General features: G+C 48.0%; 1 protein-coding gene across 2 annotated transcripts in view; it reads left to right on the plus strand.

Moving 5' to 3' along the window:
* plekhh3 (pleckstrin homology, MyTH4 and FERM domain containing H3) overlaps positions 1 to 17,995 on the plus strand; it is a 37,523-nt gene that overhangs the window by 17,550 nt on the left and 1,978 nt on the right. For both annotated transcript variants that reach the window (XM_080009337.1, XM_080009336.1), the window contains exons 4-11: positions 3,123 to 3,305; positions 5,529 to 5,686; positions 11,534 to 11,657; positions 12,291 to 12,588; positions 13,053 to 13,266; positions 13,332 to 13,459; positions 15,922 to 16,042; positions 16,861 to 17,337. In XM_080009337.1, coding sequence (XP_079865463.1) covers positions 3,123 to 3,305; positions 5,529 to 5,686; positions 11,534 to 11,657; positions 12,291 to 12,588; positions 13,053 to 13,266; positions 13,332 to 13,459; positions 15,922 to 16,042; positions 16,861 to 17,337 — 1,703 coding nt within the window. The remainder of the gene's footprint in view (positions 1 to 3,122; positions 3,306 to 5,528; positions 5,687 to 11,533; positions 11,658 to 12,290; positions 12,589 to 13,052; positions 13,267 to 13,331; positions 13,460 to 15,921; positions 16,043 to 16,860; positions 17,338 to 17,995) is intronic.

The raw sequence follows: 17,995 nt of genomic DNA on the forward strand, positions 1-17,995 counted from the left end.
GTGGATTTGCTAATCAGCACAAACCAGATGTCCAACTGAGCAGTACATGGAGGGGGCAAAAATATGGAAACAGGACTTTTACTTTCTGATCCTGGAACTTTCCACCGCTGATAAAAATCTCTGACAGGTCCAGTTACATGTGAAATACTTTCTACACGTTTTCCTTGACCTTGAGTTCTAGGCTTTATTTACAGTTAAATAAATGATCAGCGGGAATCAAAAGGTGTCAGATTCAATGTACAGAAATACAATTCACTGATAGAATCTGAGAACGTTTTGATCCATTTCTGCAAAATATAACAAACAATCAATATTCACGTAGAATGTATGTAAAAGATAATGTTGTGGATCTTTCTTTTGTCTGATCATGAACGCTTATGGAGGTATTCATAGGACTTCAAAGGGTTCATTTTGGAGAAATGGGGGCAAAGGGAAGCTTGTGCCGGCGAGGAAGAGAGAGGCCTCTGAGGAGAGAGAGAGGAAGGAGAGACAGATGAAAGTAAAGAGTGTGGGAGGCGAGGGGTTAATGAGCCCGGCTGGCAGGTGGTGGGCAGATTTCTCACCGCACAGGAAGTGATGACGCTGGCTTGTCGTCACTGCGTAGGCCGCCCGGCCTGGTTCTCTGGCACCAGAAGGATGTTCCCTCCCACTTTCCCATCAGCCCTCTGCTTAACCTCTGACCCTTCACCACAACTCTGTGGCAACCATTATGGCCAGGTGTTGAAGCCAACGCCTCGGTGCTTTAAACTGCAGTTCAGCTTATGGCCACTAGAGCTGCTCCAGAAAACATCACTTAATGGAAGTCAATGGAAAAGAAGAAACTTCTCAACAGAAAAACTGAGTCATTACATTGTTTTCCACTTTAGGAACTCGTGTTTGAGTTTGCTTCTTCTAATGGGAGTGTGGCTTGTGCTTCTTAAAGTTCCTTATAGAAGATATTAAGACTAAACGGTGTGTAGACCTGTGTGTGTGTGTAGACCTGGGTGTGTGTGTGTGTGTGTAGACCTGTGTGTGTGTGTAGACCTGTGTGTGTGTGTGTGTGTGTGTAGACCTGGGTGTGTAGACCTGGGTGTGTAGACCTGTGTGTGTGTAGACCTGGGTGTGTAGACCTGGGTGTGTAGACCTGTGTGTGTGTAGACCTGGGTGTGTAGACCTGTGTGTGTGTAGACCTGGGTGTGTAGACCTGTGTGTGTGTGTGTAGACCTGAGTGTGTAGACCTGAGTGTGTAGACCTGAGTGTGTAGACCTGAGTGTGTAGACCTGGGTGTGTAGACCTGTGTGTGTGTGTAGATCTGGGTGTGTAGACCTGTGTGTGTGTGTAGACCTGGGTGTGTGTAGACCTGTGTGTGTAGACCTGGGTGTGTGTAGACCTGTGTGTGTGTAGACCTGTGTGTGTGTGTGTAGACCTGAGTGTGTAGACCTGGGTGTGTAGACCTGTGTGTGTGTAGACCTGTGTGTGTGTGTAGACCTGTGTGTGTGTAGACCTGGGTGTGTGTAGACCTGTGTGTGTGTGTAGACCTGTGTGTGTAGACCTGTGTGTGTAGACCTGTGTGTGTGTGTGTAGACCTGGGTGTGTAGACCTGTGTGTGTGTAGACCTGGGTGTGTGAAGACCTGGGTGTGTAGATACTTTGGCAGCAGCTGCAGTATGACGTATAACTTGTGAGTTATCTAAGAATGACTGTGTCATGTTTTGGTCTTTGTTGCATTATATTCTGCATCAGTCCCAAACTGGAGCATTTCATTCTTCTGTCACATTTAGTTTTTGTTTTCTTCTCTTATTTTCCTTTTCCTGTTTCACTTTTGTCTCCAACTTGAAGCCTCAACTCCAATGTCACTTTGTTTGGGGTTCGACGTTCACATGTGTTCTGCAGCTCAGGGGGGTCGGGGGCATTTCCCTCCTGAGTGTTAAAGACAAATTCCTTCTCTCCGCCCTTCTCTCCGTCCTTCTCTCCGTCCTTCTCTCCCCCCTTCTCTCCGTCCTTCTCTCCCTCCTTCTCTCCGTCCTTCTCTCCCCCCTTCTCTCCGCCCTTCTCTCCGTCCTTCTCTCCGTCCTTCTCTCCGTCCTTCTCTCCCCCCTTCTCTCCGTCCTTCTCTCCCTCCTTCTCTCCCTCCTTCTCTCCCTCCTTCTCTCCATCCTTCTCTCCCCCCTTCTCTCTGTCCTTCTCTCCCTCCTTCTCTCCGTCCTTCTCTCCCTCCTTCTCTCCCTCCTTCTCTCCGTCCTTCTCTCCGTCCTTCTCTCCGTCCTTCTCTCCCTCCTTCTCTCCGTCCTTCTCTCCCTCCTTCTCTCCCTCCTTCTCTCCATCCTTCTCTCCCCCCTTCTCTCTGTCCTTCTCTCCCTCCTTCTCTCCGTCCTTCTCTCCCTCCTTCTCTCCCTCCTTCTCTCTGTCCTTCTCTCCCTCCTTCTCTCCCTCCTTCTCTCCGTCCTTCTCTCCGTCCTTCTCTCCGTCCTTCTCTCCCTCCTTCTCTCCGTCCTTCTCTCCCTCCTTCTCTCCGTCCTTCTCTCCCTCCTTCTCTCCGTCCTTCTCTCCGTCCTTCTCTCCGTCCTTCTCTCCGTCCTTCTCTCCGCCCTTCTCTCTCTCCCTCTCTCCCTCTTTCTCTCTCTTTTCACCTCCAAAGTGGCAGTGACTCGGGCTATGCAGCCTTTAATGTCGTGCTGTTAAGTGTTTGTATTTTTAACCTTTCAACCTCCTCCTCCTGGTGATTATGTTTAACGCTGTCTATTTAACCCCGGTTTCCTCCGTCACCCGTGCACGCTGCAGCGACATCATGGAGCGACTGCACCGTGTTTCATCTCAGTCCTGACTGTGTGGCAGCAACAGGCCGACAACTTTCCAGAAACTTCCTGGAAAAACGACAGGTTTTGTTGCTTCAAGGCGCGTTGGATTGGATGGCGAATGGATTTATTATTATTATAATTTTTATTATTGTAATAATAATTATAATAATAATAACTTCATATTTAAATATAGACCTTGAAGGGTCATGATCTTTCCTCAGCGAATGATTTTCAATCATCATTCCTCTTGAAATGTTGGTCTTGCATACAGTCGTTATGATTAGAAATACTCCTAATAATTTTCAAATAATAACATCATTATTATTCTGTCATTTTTGGTTTTCAGGCTGGCTGCTGAAGGAGGTGAGCGGTGGCTGGGTCCGCCACCGCCGCTACTGGTTCGTTCTGGGTCCGGACTCCCTGGACTACTACAGTGGGCCGGACCGAGCCTCCGGCCGGCAGGGGGCGCTGGTGCTCACCAGCCTCTGCTGCGTGCTGTGGCCCGACAAGCAGCGCTACAAGGAGACTGGTGAGCAGCGTGCACACACACACACACACACACACACACAAGCAGCGCTACAAGGAGACTGGTGAGCAGCGTGCACACACACACACACACACACACACACAAGCAGCGCTACAAGGAGACTGGTGAGCAGCGTGCACACACACACACACACACACACACACACACACACACACAAGCAGCGCTACAAGGAGACTGGTGAGCAGCGTGCACACACACACACACACACACACAAGCAGCGCTACAAGGAGACTGGTGAGCAGCGTGCACACACACACACACACACACACACAAGCAGCGCTACAAGGAGACTGGTGAGCAGCGTGCACACACACACACACACACACACAAGCAGCGCTACAAGGAGACTGGTGAGCAGCGTGCACACACACACACACACAAGCAGCGCTACAAGGAGACTGGTGAGAGGGCGGTGCTGTACGTGGAAAGACCCTCCACCTGACCTTGTTGTTGTTGTTTATATTTATATTGTTGTTGTTTCTGTTTATTCCAATTCTGATTCATTTTATTGTCATTCATTTGATACAATTCCTTGCATACGCAACTGAATGAAAAGTGACTGCTCACAGACCAGGGTGCAACATAGAAAAATACAAGACATTAGACTATATATAACATGGAGGTACTGGCTCTATATACATATCATTATAGAACACGTCAGACTCCTAAAGAGAGTGTGATTTAAACCTCAGCAGGTGAAGCTCCTTTACCACTGCACAAAAACACCTGCAAATATTCAGCTTTTGTCTTTAGTGGGAAAGGTTACAATCAGCATTAATTCCCGGGACAAATGCCTCTGTAGTCAAGGGTATTTTTCGGCTCCAGCTGCGATCGCAGTGATGGAAACATGACACCCGGGTACACCAAATGTTTTGCCTGTTTTCTGGTGCAAAGTTCTGACGGGTGGAGGTTCTGGATGTTGGTGCGTAAACAGACTGAAATATCCATGTATCATGTTCCATCGTTTCATATCCCGTTTTGAATCCAAAATAAAAATCAGAAGATATTCATTTTTTTCCTGCATTCAGGGCTCATGAAATGTTTTGAGTGCGGGGACGAGAACCCCCCGACCCCCCGCCTGCCCCCGAGCCACTCCAGCACCGCCCCAAGTCGCCTCTGAACCGGAGGAGTGTGTAAAGGGGCGGGCGGGGCAGCACGCTGCCATGCGGGCGTGGGTACTCCATCCTGCTTCCATTGTTTTTTCTTTCACACTGGAAACATGAGACGCCCCTTTTTCTGCGTGTTCATGATGTCGAAAGTGACACACCAGTAAAAACAGAAAGGCATACTTGTCTACTGGCAACGGGAAAAGAGTCAATCGCCTTTTCTTAGCGGGTTTACCCACGTTCAAGAAACCTGCATATACACGCTAATTTTGGTGTGAAAACGGTATAAGTAAATAGACATATAAATAGTGATGGCATCCAGCACGATGGATAGGATTACCATGACACGTCCAGCCCCAGTAGTACACACCCTCAATACACTTGTATATACTGTGTGTGTGTGTGTGTGTGTGTGTGTGTGTGTGTGTGTGTGTGTGTATGTGTGTATATATATATATATATATATATATATATATATATATATATATATATATATATATATATATATATATATATATATATATATATATATACACACACTATACTATATACGATATATGTACTTGATGTTAACCAGTGGCTGCGGCGTGCGTCATTGTTTGTCTATTTAGCGCCTGGAGGATTCCAAAGTATATCCAGCAGGGGGCAGACGAGGGCTGACTCCAGAATATCCTGTTGAGAAGAAGAGATGTGAGAGCGACTGGCATCCCACTCTGTTTCTCCAGCGTCTCCCTCCATCTCCGACGTGTTTGCATATGTTTTTGCAGGTTTCTATGCAGACTTGTCAAATGATCGTGATCTCACGCTACCCCGGCAGGAATATGTATTGCTGTAAATGGGAGAAATTGCACACAAGCTGTACAAGTTCCTCTGAAAAGCTTTCCTCCGTTGTGGCGGAGCCTTCTGCAGACCTGAACGCTGCCCCCGCTGGCCGCGTGTTGAATTGCATCTTGCGGACACGTTGCGTTGATTTCTGAGCACGTGCGCAACCAGCGCAGGACACGTGGGGCGGCCATCTTGTAGCTAGAAGCCGGTACATTCAGGCCTCAGGTGTGGTTGTGACACTGTTTGTTTTTAATGTCAATGTTTGTGTCTCCAGGCTACTGGAGCCTCTCTGTGTTCGGCCGGCAGCACCGCCTCCGCCTCAGCACCAAACACTTCAACGAGGCCGTGCACTGGGCGTGTGCACTGCAGAAGGTCATTGACTCCAAACCTGAGGTGGAGACCCCCACCCAGCTGCTGCTGAGGGACATCCAGGTGGGCACACACACTCACAGGAAATCACACACACAAACGGGGGGGATGGGGTTTGCCAAAAACAGTCAATGTACCCCCCACCCCCCACCCAACCTGTAACCATGGAAACGGCTCTGAGCCCAAAGTTTCTCTCTGCGAAGCCATGACATCCTCATCTGCCACCAAAGAGAAGCACCTCCACAATAAGAGCGCGCAAGCTGGAGATGAGCTTCCACATGGACACTGTTTGGTGTGTGTGTGTGTGTGTGTGAACCAGTAGGACCAGTTCAACTGTGACAGACTGGTTCACTGCTTTAAGTGGCAGGAGGTAGAGCGTGTTGTCTGTAGCCCTGTCTGTAGCTACCTGTAGCCCTGTCTGTAGCTACCTGTAGCCCTGTCTGTAGCTACCTGTAGCCCTGTCTGTAGCTACCTGTAGCCCTGTCTGTAGCTACCTGTAGCCCTGTCTGTAGCCCTGTCTGTAGCTCTTTACCAGGTTCAGTTCTGCATGTGCCGGCCAGCACACAACGACACAGAGGAATGTGTCAACTTTACCCCAGAGAGGAGAGAGGGGGAGGGACATTGACATCTACAGTAGTAGTAGTAGTAGTAGTAGTAGTATTTTCTTGACATCTACAGTAGTAGTAGTAGTAGTATCTTCTTGACATCTACAGTAGTGGTAGTAGTATTTTCTTGACATCTACAGTAGTGGTGGTAGTAGTAGTATCTTCTTGACATCTACAGTAGTGGTGGTAGTAGTAGTAGTAGTATTTTCTTGACTTCTACAGTGGTAGTATCTTCTTGACATCTACAGTAGTAGTATCTTCTTGACATCTACAGTAGTGGTAGTAGTAGTAGTATGTTCTTGACATCTACAGTAGTGGTACTAGTAGTAGTATCTTCTTGACATCTACAGTAGTGGTAGTAGTAGTATCTTCTTGACATCTGCAGTAGTAGTATCTTCTTGACATGTACAGTAGTAGTAGTAGTATCTTCTTGACATCTACAGTAGTGGTGGTAGTAGTATTAGTATCTTCTTGACATTTACAGTAGTGGTAGTAGTAGTATTTTCTTGACATCTACAATAGTAGTATCTTCTTGACATCTACAGTGGTAGTAGTAGTAGTAGTAATTTCTTGACATCTACAGTAGTAGTATCTTCTTGACATCTACAGTAGTAGTAGTAGTAGTAGTATCTTCTTGACATCTACAGTAGTGGTAGTAGTAGTAGTATCTTCTTGACATTTACAGTAGTGGTAGTAGTAGTAGTATCTTCTTGACATCTACAATAGTAGTATCTTCTTGACATCTACAGTAGTGGTAGTAGTAGTAGTATCTTCTTGACATTTACAGTAGTGGTAGTAGTAGTAGTATCTTCTTGACATCTACAATAGTAGTATCTTCTTGACATCTACAGTAGTGGTAGTAGTAGTAGTATCTTCTTGACATTTACAGTAGTGGTAGTAGTAGTAGTATCTTCTTGACATCTACAATAGTAGTATCTTCTTGACATCTACAGTAGTAGCATCTTCTTGCCATCTACAGTGGTAGTAGTAGTAGTAGTAGTAGTAGTAGTAGTAGTAGTAGTAGTAATTTCTTGACATCTACAGTAGTGGTAGTAGTAGTATCTTCTTGACATCTACAGTAGTAGTATCTTCTTGACATCTACAGTAGTGGTAGTAGTAGTAGTATGTTCTTGACATCTACAGTAGTGGTATCTTCTTGACATCTACAGTAGTGGTAGTAGTAGTAGTAGTAGTATGTTCTTGACATCTACAGTAGTGGTATCTTCTTGACATCTACAGTGGTAGTAGTAGTAGTAGTAGTAGTAGTAGTAGTAGTAGTAGTAGTAGTAGTAGTAATTTCTTGACATCTACAGTAGTGGTAGTAGTAGTATCTTCTTGACATCTACAGTAGTAGTATCTTCTTGACATCTACAGTAGTGGTAGTAGTAGTAGTAGTAGTATGTTCTTGACATCTACAGTAGTGGTATCTTCTTGACATCTACAGTAGTATTATCTTCTTGACATCTACAGTGGTAGTAGGGGGGGATGGTAGCTCAGGAGGTAGAGCTGGTGGTCTAGTGATCTAAAGGTTGCTGGTTGGATCCCAGGCTCCTCCTGCTAGCATGCTGTAGTGTCCTTGAGCAAGACACTTAACCCCTCATTGCTCCTGATGGCTGCGTCCGTCGCTGTTTGAACGATTGTAAGTCGCTTTGGATAAAAGCGTCTGATCAATGAAATGTAATGTAATGGTAGGATCTTCTTGACATCTACAGAGGTAGTATCTTCTTGACATCGGCAGTAGTAGTATCTTCTTGACATCTACAGTGGTAGTAGTAGTAGTAGTAGTAGTAGTAGTAGTAGTAGTAGTAGTAGTAGTAGTAGTAGTAGTAGTAGTAGTAGTATCTTCTTGACATCTACAGTGGTAGTATCTTCTTGACATCTACAGTGGTAGTATCTTCTTGACATCGGCAGTAGTAGTATATTCTTGACATCTACAGTGGTAGTAGTAGTAGTAGTAGTATCTTCTTGACATCTACAGTAGTAGTATCTTCTTGACATCTACAGTGGTAGTAGTAGTAGTAGTAGTAGTATCTTCTTGACATCTACAGTGGTAGTATCTTCTTGACATCTACAGTGGTAGTATCTTCTTGACATCGGCAGTAGTAGTATATTCTTGACATCTACAGTGGTAGTAGTAGTAGTAGTAGTATCTTCTTGACATCTACAGTAGTAGTATCTTCTTGACATCTACAGTGGTAGTAGTAGTAGTATCTTCTTGACATCCACAGTAGTGGTAGTAGTAGTATCTTATTGACATCTACAGTGGTAGTAGTAGTAGTAGTAGTATTTTCTTGACATCTACAGTAGTAGTATCTTCTTGACATCTACAGTAGTGGTATCTTCTTGACATCTACAGTGGTAGTAGTAGTAGTAGTAGTAGTAGTACTTGCCTACAGCTGTGGGGCGGCCTCCTGGTCTTCTCCAGTAAAGCAGCAGATGAGCACAGTGTTGCCTGGCAGGGTTGAAGCAGAGCAGCTTGACTCTTGTTCTGCGTCTCTGAGCTGCAGAGTTTTCCATCAGCCTGAGTCTCCTGCTGGTTCATTGGAAAAGCAGGTAAGAAGTACATTACAGTAACAGTAAGAGTCGCCTGAAATAAAGGCATGAATCAGTTTTTCAGCATGGTTGTCATTTATCTGTTTCTAAGGTTGTGATAATATAATGTTTTCATCACCTTGGTGATGTGGCACTTGAAGCTTAGTTCTGAATCAACCCCAAAACCTGTAACCTCAGATTTAATCATTTCCCCAGATTATTAAACATGAAGCATTTCTCTTTTTATTTTAGGGCCGACTGCTGTCGTAGATTTCAGGGTTTTTTCTTTGTTTAATGTCAAGAAATTATTTCTCAACCATTTATTCATTGCCAAAAGACAGGTGTCATGGAGTTTATAGCAGCGTACAGCGTACGGTTGCGTACGGTTGCGTTTCTATCGAAACATCTGTTGTGCTCTCTGATGATGTCACCACGGAGAGTGAGAAGAAGAACGGACAGAGCAGCTCCTGAGCAGATGATGTCACAGCCTGACGTGAACCTTCTCCTGGGATGTTCCAGAGCAGATGATGTCACAGCCTGATGTGAACCTTCTCCTGGGACATTCCATAGCAGATGATGTCACAGCCTGACGTGAACCTTCTCCTGGGACGTTCCAGAGCAGATGATGTCACAGCCTGACGTGAACCTTCTCCTGGGACGTTCCAGAGCAGATGATGTCACAGCCTGATGTGAACCTTCTCCTGGGACGTTCCAGAGCAGATGATGTCACAGCCTGACGTGAACCTTCTCCTGGGATGTTCCAGAGCAGATGATGTCACAGCCTGACGTGAACCTTCTCCTGGGACGTTCCAGAGCAGATGATGTCACAGCCTGACGTGAACCTTCTCCTGGGACGTTCCAGAGCAGATGATGTCACAGCCTGATGTGAACCTTCTCCTGGGACGTTCCAGAGCAGATGATGTCACAGCCTGACGTGAACCTTCTCCTGGGACGTTCCTGAGCAGTTTGACAAAGACAGACCCACGTGAGGACTCCTATGCGGCGCTGAGGTCTGAGATGACGTCAGAGTTGAGTCTGAGTTGTGATTGTTTTGGTCGGAGCAGTGTCAGTGCTCTGTGCTACCTTCTAAACCCTGATTGAAATTCCTGTAGGACGTTGTTTTCTTGAAGGAAGTCATTTATTTGTGTATTTATTTTATTATCTTTCCAAGTATCTTACTCATGTATGGAGGGTTGTGGATGTTCTACACCTGCATGGTGGACAGTACTCAGTGGTCAGTGCTGACGATGCAGGTTGTCTTTCTTTAGGAAGGGTTTTACAACAGGTGTTTTGAAGGCATCTGGGAGATGCCTGTCTGAACAGAAGTTTTTATAATCTCAGGACAGGACTTGAACTCTGTCCAACACCTGCTGAACAAACGCTGTCGGTGCAGGTGGGTTTGAGGGGGAGGAGTCACAGACAGGCTCGTCTGTCATCTGTGATGACATCAGAACTGATACTGGCTCTTATTGAGGTTATTTTGTTATTGAAGAACAATGTGATAATGCAGAGAACCAGGGAGTGTTGGGAGCTGCTCAAGCAGTGAATCATATTCTGTTGTTTCCTGCAATGTCTGTAATCATCTGGAAGAGGAATCCTTTCTTGCCGGACGTATTGCTTTGTGCAGTCATGGCTGCTTGTGTTTTTAAGTGTCATCCTGCTTTTCTAAGTTTTCGTTCCTTATTTTCACAGATTCTCTTCATCTCATGAACTTTGCTGTTGTTTAACCACGGGGGGATGGTGTTAGCTCAGGAGGTAGAGTCTTCTAGTGATCTAAAGGTTGCTGGTTGGATCCCAGGCTCCTCCTGCTAGCATGCTGTAGTGTCCTTGAGCAAGACACTTAACCCCTCATTGCTCCTGATGGCTGCGTCCGTCGCTGTTTGAATAATTGTAAGTCGCTTTGGATAAAAGCGTCTGATCAATGTTATGTAATAATGTAATGTTAGTCGACCTCTTTTTAACCTCTGGTGGTGCAACAGTATTTCAGGTAGATGACGAGGTTTGTCATTTAAAGAGCATCAGCTGCACAAGAGAAGTTCTGGGAAACTCTTTTGAACAGGAAAATCCCTTTTGGTCTATGTTAACATGGGGTTGGCTTCATGGAACACACGGAAACAGGTCATTCAAATACTAAATTCATAAACTCCCGAGCTTTGGAGTCATTATTTTTATTCATGAATATTCAAGTCTCAGTTTGGGTTTGATGGATCACACAGAGCAGCTCTGACGGCTCCTGTTTCCTGCACAAACACTGATCAACGTCTTGGTGTCGTGTGAGCGCCGATGCTCCTGTTGGAGCTCAAGAGCAAGAGATTCAGGATTCACATGCACGGCGTGTGCACGTAGGGAGCGTGCACGTAGCGATAAGCTCTTTGACCAGTATTAGAATCCACCTTTCAGTCGTGGAGGTTCCCAGGTCACATGACCCACCCCCCGCAATGCATGCGCACACACACACACACACGTGCACATTCAAACATTTAATCAGCTCGATAGACATTAAAAAAAGATGAAAAATAGATTAAATCATATCGGATGAATTTCTGAATCAATTTATCAAATGAGTATTATACTGATTATTACTTATTATTACTGTAAGTTATGCAGCCACTTTACATTTCCATTAAATACCAACAACAGTCACATTCAGTGGAATATTTCATTTCTCTACTGGACTGAATTTGTGTCAAAAACTTGACCTCTCTCTCTCTCTCTCTCTCTCTCTCTCTCTCTCTCTCTCTCTCTCTCTTCCCCCCCCCCCCCCTCCCATCAGGAGAACAAGTTTGACCCGGAGGTGGTGGAGCACATCTACCAACACAACCCCATCCTGCGCTACACCCAGGGCCCGCTCTACGCCCCGCTGCTGCCCTTCCCTTATGGCTCCGCAGAGCACCGCTGTGAGTCCCGCTGCTCACGGAAAACAAAATGGAGGAGCTTCCTGTTTGGTCCATCAGCTGGTCGTGCCTAACCCTAGTACTAGTGTTGTACTGGTGTGGAACCAGTGTTGTACTGGTGTGGTACTAGCATTGTACTGGTGTGGAACCAGTGCTGAAGCTGTCGGGTTCAATGTGTCGAAATACAAACTGAGAATGAATGGACTTGTGGTGTTGGTTGTTTTTAATGACCCAAAATGGAGGGAAAGCGTTTCAATTTAGTTTGAAAAATGGTAAAGTAATAGTATAGTAAATAAACTGTGAACACGTCAGTTTATTCCTGTTGGAAATGAGATGCTGACGCTCCTCCTTCAACACATGGTTTGTTGTCACTCTGAAGTCAGTGCCGCACGGCCCCCAGGGGCCGCCGACGCTGCTCCACCACTGACACTTCCATGTCTACGTAGTAGCGTTAGGTGAGAACAGTCACCGCCATGTGCTTGTTGTGACCCTGTTGCCATGGCAACTGCCTCCTCCGCCCCGCCTTCTGTCGTATTATTCTTAGTGAAAGACTTCCTCCTACCTCTCCCTTCCTCCTACCTCTCCCTCCCCCTCTCCCTCTTCCTCCCTCGCTCCTTCTCCTCCGCCACCCCCCAGACGCCAGTGGGCGGCGCTACTCCTCCCTGCGTGAGGAGGCGGTGCGTGTGTTCCAGTGCCTGCAGCAGCTGGAGTGCGCCCGGGAGCCGGTGCGCCTCATGCAGGGCGTGCTGCAGACCTGCATGGAGCTGCGGCCGCTGCGCGACGAGCTCTACCTGCAGCTCGCCAAGCAGACCTGCGGCACACCCGCGCCGCACACCGCCGCTCACCTGCGCTACTGGCAGCTGCTCACCTGCACCAGCTGCACCTTCCTGCCCAGTGCCAGCGTGCACACCTACCTGCGCTTCCACCTCAAGAGGTGGGACACACACACACACACACCCTACTAACTCACCCAGAGAGAGGGTTGAACTCTGTTGGTGATGAGAAGGAGGAGGAAGAGGCAGGAAGGAGGAGAGGAAGCGTGGAACATTCCTTATTAGTAGGAAAATAAACAATATGTGAGTTAGATATATATATATATTTTTTTTGTATATTTTCTCTCATCCTCCAGTTGAATAAACTCCCTGTTTTCAACTGCTGTGTTTATCCTGGGTGGACTACACACACACACACACACACACACACACACACACACACACACACACAAAGAAACAGACCATAACCCTCCAAAGCAGCAGTGTTCTCAATGAAGGAGGAGGTCACCCCCCCCCCCGTGCTTTGTTTTTATTTTGTTGTTTTTTGGTTCCTTCACCATCAAGTTTCTGTGACAAGACTTACTGCAAATCCAGGGACCTTAAAGTCAAAGTCTCGCCCCCCCAGGGTCCAGAGCCAGGCTCCAGACTCTGAGATGGATAACTACGCTTCCTTCATCTCCGAGGCTCTGGAGAAGACCCGGTGCCGGGAGCGGGTCCCGTCCTGGGACGAGGTCCAGAGGCTGATGAGCCGCCAGGAACTGCTGTGCACCATCACCTACCCGGGACCCGGACCGGGAAGGGTCCAGATCTACGTCAGCTCCCACACCACGGCCAGCGAGGTATGAATACTTGATAAAGTACTTTGTTGCACCGATGGCAGTGGATAACCGGCGTCCGTTCTCAGGTGGTCCGCCGCCTGCAGGAGAAGCTGGGCCTGCAGAACAGCAGGAACACCTTCGCGCTGTACGAGCAGAGTGCATTGTGGGAAAACCCAGTGGCGGGCGGGGCCCTCATCGCAGATGTCCTCACCAGGTTTGTGATGTTGCCTGTTACCATGGAAACCAGCAGGAAAACATAACACCCACTACCTACCTGGTCCCCCGTAGTATTAATTACAATAAAAAGTAATACAAATAAATAAATCATAGTAGTAATAATACAACTAATAATTATTAATATATATTAATATTTGTATTATTTGTATTAATCTTAATTTTATATAATAATAATATAATATATAATTATTAGGGGTCCAGCCCACAGGCTGTTATTGCTCTGCGTTTATCCATATTTTTATTCTGTGTTTTTGGGGCTAAAAGTCTGTGAAGCTGCAGCAGAAGGTACAGGTGTGTTTTACAACCTGCTCCTTCCAGTTTGCTCCGTGTAGTACTACATTTACAGCACAAATGAGTGAAAAACTGTCGTCATTTCATTAGTTTCAGGATCCATCCAACGTGCAGACTCCCTGTGGAGTCATCGTGACTGGGACTCCAGTCACTGTTTCGACGACTTGATGCCTTGATGACCTGATGACTTGATGACCTGATGACCTGATGACTTGATGACCTGATGACTTGCAGCTTGGTTGACAGTAGAGAAAGGACCTGCGTCTGGACTCGCACGTGGAAGTTAAAGACTCGTGACTTGACGACTGAATGACTTGTTTGTGTTCACGTCCATTCACTGGAACTTGAACTAAAACATCATCTGTAAACAAACAGGTTCTTTGTTTGGGTCGCTCCCCCTCACCTCATGTTGAGCAGACAGACAGGTGTTGTCAGACAGACAGGTGTTGTCAGACAGACGGATGCTGTAGTCACGGTGCAGTTTGACGTTTCCTCATCAAACACAAGTTGCTGTTAAGAAGTTGGAAGTTGTAAACCACGGTGTTTCTTTCTCTCTGTCCTCAAAGTGCCACGCCCTCCATGTTTGTTTACATTCACTCCCACATGCAGACGCCATAAAGCAAGGTGACTCCAAATGACGTCACATGTTTCCTTAAAGCAGCGCTGACGCCCATTTACGACATAGTGATAGAAAACTTTTAATTTAACATCTTCAACATTTTTTATTCTATCAAAAAGTTCTTTGTGTGTTTATATTTATTTGTTTGGTTTTAAGTTAAATGTTCTCAAATGTAGAAACAGTCATAAAATATCAGTTTTTAAATTGATTGTTGATTAAAATTTTTCACTTTTTGACAAAATATCAGTCAAAGCATCGGTAATGGCCGGGCTTGGACTCTCCAAAATGGCGATCGGCATTGGGCCCAAAAATCTGGCATCGGTTTGGTTCCAAAAATATATGTAGACGATATAATTTTCAGACAGGATGTCCGGACGTGAAGGTCATGTGGGACACCGCTCTGGACAGACAGTTTAAGCCGGGGCTGTGTCTCAAGGAAACTGGGAAAACCAACTCGTGCTGCGTTTTACAAAATCCCAGAAACTATAATGGGTCACAGAAGAGGTTTTGGCAGCGCAGAAAGTTCAAACAACCTTTGGAGGAAGCCACCTTTTCTTTTGTGTCCGCACTGCGTCATCCAGGAACGATGGTAGCTGTGAAAACACGTTCTCCAGGGATGTTTCAACTGAACGCCTGAAGAGCAACATGCAGATGGAAGTGCACCTCCATTAGTCCAACATGAGTCCACGCTGTTTGGAAATTTGTAACTCGTGCTGCCTTTCACAGAACCCAGAAAACTGTAATGCATACCTAAAACGACTAAACTGTACCCCGTGTACTGCTGCCTGCAGCTGTATTTATTATTATTAATATTAATTACCTATATTTGTACAGCGCCTTTAATACACAACATACAACTCAACATGCTTTACGTTGATAAAAATAGATCAGATAATAGTAAAAAAGCAACAAGCAAAATGCATTTCTTAAAAGTAAATAAGTAAATATTCAACCAAAGTTCAGTTTCAGATCATTCCTCAAAGAAGGTTTTTGAATCATTAATTTCTCTCAAAGTATCGGTCAGTTCAGCCGCTGGATTAAGTAAAGTGACGTTGCGTTCTCTTACGGGGACAAAGCCTGATCAGACGGAGTTAAAGACGTTTTTTTAACGGGCGTGGCAGTGACGGAGTAAACGTGGAGCAGTAACACGTCTTCTATGTTGGGTGAACTGCACTGCAGTACACATGTACATAGCTCACATATTGTTTTTATTTTATATATTTTTACTTTTTATTATAAATATTTTTATTTATAATTATTTGTATTTATTTGACCAATAATACATCTGTTAAAGTAGACACGTTAAAATATAATATTTTATTTTGTTTTCTTTATATTCTGAAAACATTTAGCAAAATTGCTCGGATTGATTGAGATTTGAATGGTTTTTAGATTTTTAAGTTAATTCGTCAGATTTGACTGTATTTGAAACATGTCGTTGACCGTATTGAATATACCGGCCGGCCACATGCGGCCCCTGGGCCCGTGGTTTGAGCCTCCTGGTGTGTCCCTCTGTCCCTGCTCTGCAGCCTCTCCAGTAAGGAGGCAGAGTCCAGCGCCCCCTGGAGGCTCTGCTTCAAGCTCTACCTCCTGCTGGACGCCGACGCCATCGCAGCCGACAGCATCGAGTACACCTTCCTGTTTGAGCAGGTGAGGCAGCCTGCACCGCATTGTGTGGTGGGCCGCACCGCACCGCACCGCATTGTGTGGTGGGCCGCACCGCACCGCACCGCATTGTGTGGTGGGCCGCACCGCACCGCATTGTGTGGTGGGCCGCACCGCACCGCACCGCATTGTGTGGTGGGCCGCACCGCACCGCATTGTGTGGTGGGCCGCACCGCACCGCATTGTGTGGTGGGCCGCACCGCACCGCATTGTGTGGTGGGCCGCACCGCACCGCACCGCATTGTGTGGTGGGCCGCACCGCACCGCATTGTGTGGTGGGCCGCACCGCACCGCATTGTGTGGTGGGCCGCACCGCACCGCATTGTGTGGTGGGCCGCACCGCACCGCACCGCACCACACCGCATTGTGTGGTGGGCCGCACCGCACCGCATTGTGTGGTGGGCCGCACCGCACCGCATTGTGTGGTGGGCCGCACCGCACCGCACCGCATTGTGTGGTGGGCCGCACCGCACCGCACCGCATTGTGTGGTGGGCCGCACCGCACCGCACCGCATTGTGTGGTGGGCCGCACCGCACCGCACCGCATTGTGTGGTGGGCCGCACCGCACCGCACCGCACCGCACCGCACCACGTGGCAGGCAGCACTGCGCCACCGCACCATGTTCATTGGACTCGTGTAAACAAGTTGGTGATGAAGTGAAAGACAGAAGAGTGGACATAACTGATTGTATCTCCTCTTTCTGCCTGTCTGTCTGTCTATCCATCCCCCCCATCCACCTGTCTGTCTTTTCGTCCTTACCTGTCTGCCTGTCCATCCCTACATCCACCTGTCTGTCTCCCAGTGCCATGAGATGGTTTTGCGTGGTCAGCTTCCTGCCTGTGATGAGGACCTGCAAGCGCTGGCCGCCCTGAGGCTGCAATGCATGCTGGGAGACTTCAGCACGCATTACCCGTGCCCCCCCCTGGACCAGCTGTTCCCCAGCCGCTCGCTGGAGGCCCGGGTCCTGGTGCCAGGCTCCGCCCCCACGGCCCCGCCCGCCCGCCAGCCGGCGGCGCAGGGTTGCGGCCCGCCGCAGCGCTTCACCGCCGGCCTCCTGACGGGGGCGCTGTGGAGCCACGCCCACAAGCAGAAGGCGGAGCAGGACCTGCGACTGCGCGCCCGCCTCAAGGAGGAGGCCGGCGCCGTCATGGCCGCCATCACGGAGCGCTGGAAGGGGCTGGCGGGCTGCAGCCGCAGGGACAGCATGGCCGCCTACCTGGCCATCGCCCGCCGCTGGTCCGGCTTCGGCAGCACGCTGTACGAGGTCGACTTCTACATCGTGAGTCACAAAACAGGGATTCTGAACCTGTTCCACATCATGAACCCTAGCTCCTAGGCTGCCTCCTAGCTCCTAGGCTGCCTCCTAGCTCCTAGGCTGCCTCCTAGCTCCTAGGCTGCCTCCCAGCTCCTAGGCTGCCTCCCAGCTCCTAGGCTGCCTCCTAGCTCCTAGGCTGCCTCCTAGCTCCTAGGCTGCCTCCCAGCTCCTAGGCTGCCTCCTAGCTCCTAGGCTGCCTCCCAGCTCCTAGGCTGCCTCCCAGCTCCTAGGCTGCCTCCCAGCTCCTAGGCTGCCTCCTAGCTCCTAGGCTGCCTCCTAGCTCCTAGGCTGCCTCCCAGCTCCTAGGCTGCCTCCTAGCTCCTAGGCTGCCTCCTGCCTCCTAGGCTGCCTCCTGCCTCCTAGGCTGCCTCCTAGCTCCTAGGCTGCCTCCTAGCTCCTAGGCTGCCTCCTAGCTCCTAGGCTGCCTCTTAGCTCCTAGGCTGCCTCCTAGCTCCTAGGCTGCCTCTTAGCTCCTAGGCTGCCTCCTAGCTCCTAGGCTGCCTCCTAGCTCCTAGGCTGCCTCTTAGCTCCTAGGCTGCCTCCTAGCTCCTAGGCTGCCTCCTGCCTCCTAATACAAGGCGTTGTAGTGTTTAATGGCTCCCCCCTGTCTCCCCCCCTGTCT

Source organism: Zeus faber, assembly GCF_960531495.2.
Source record: "Zeus faber genome assembly, chromosome: 11".
NCBI lineage: Eukaryota > Metazoa > Chordata > Actinopteri > Zeiformes > Zeidae > Zeus > Zeus faber.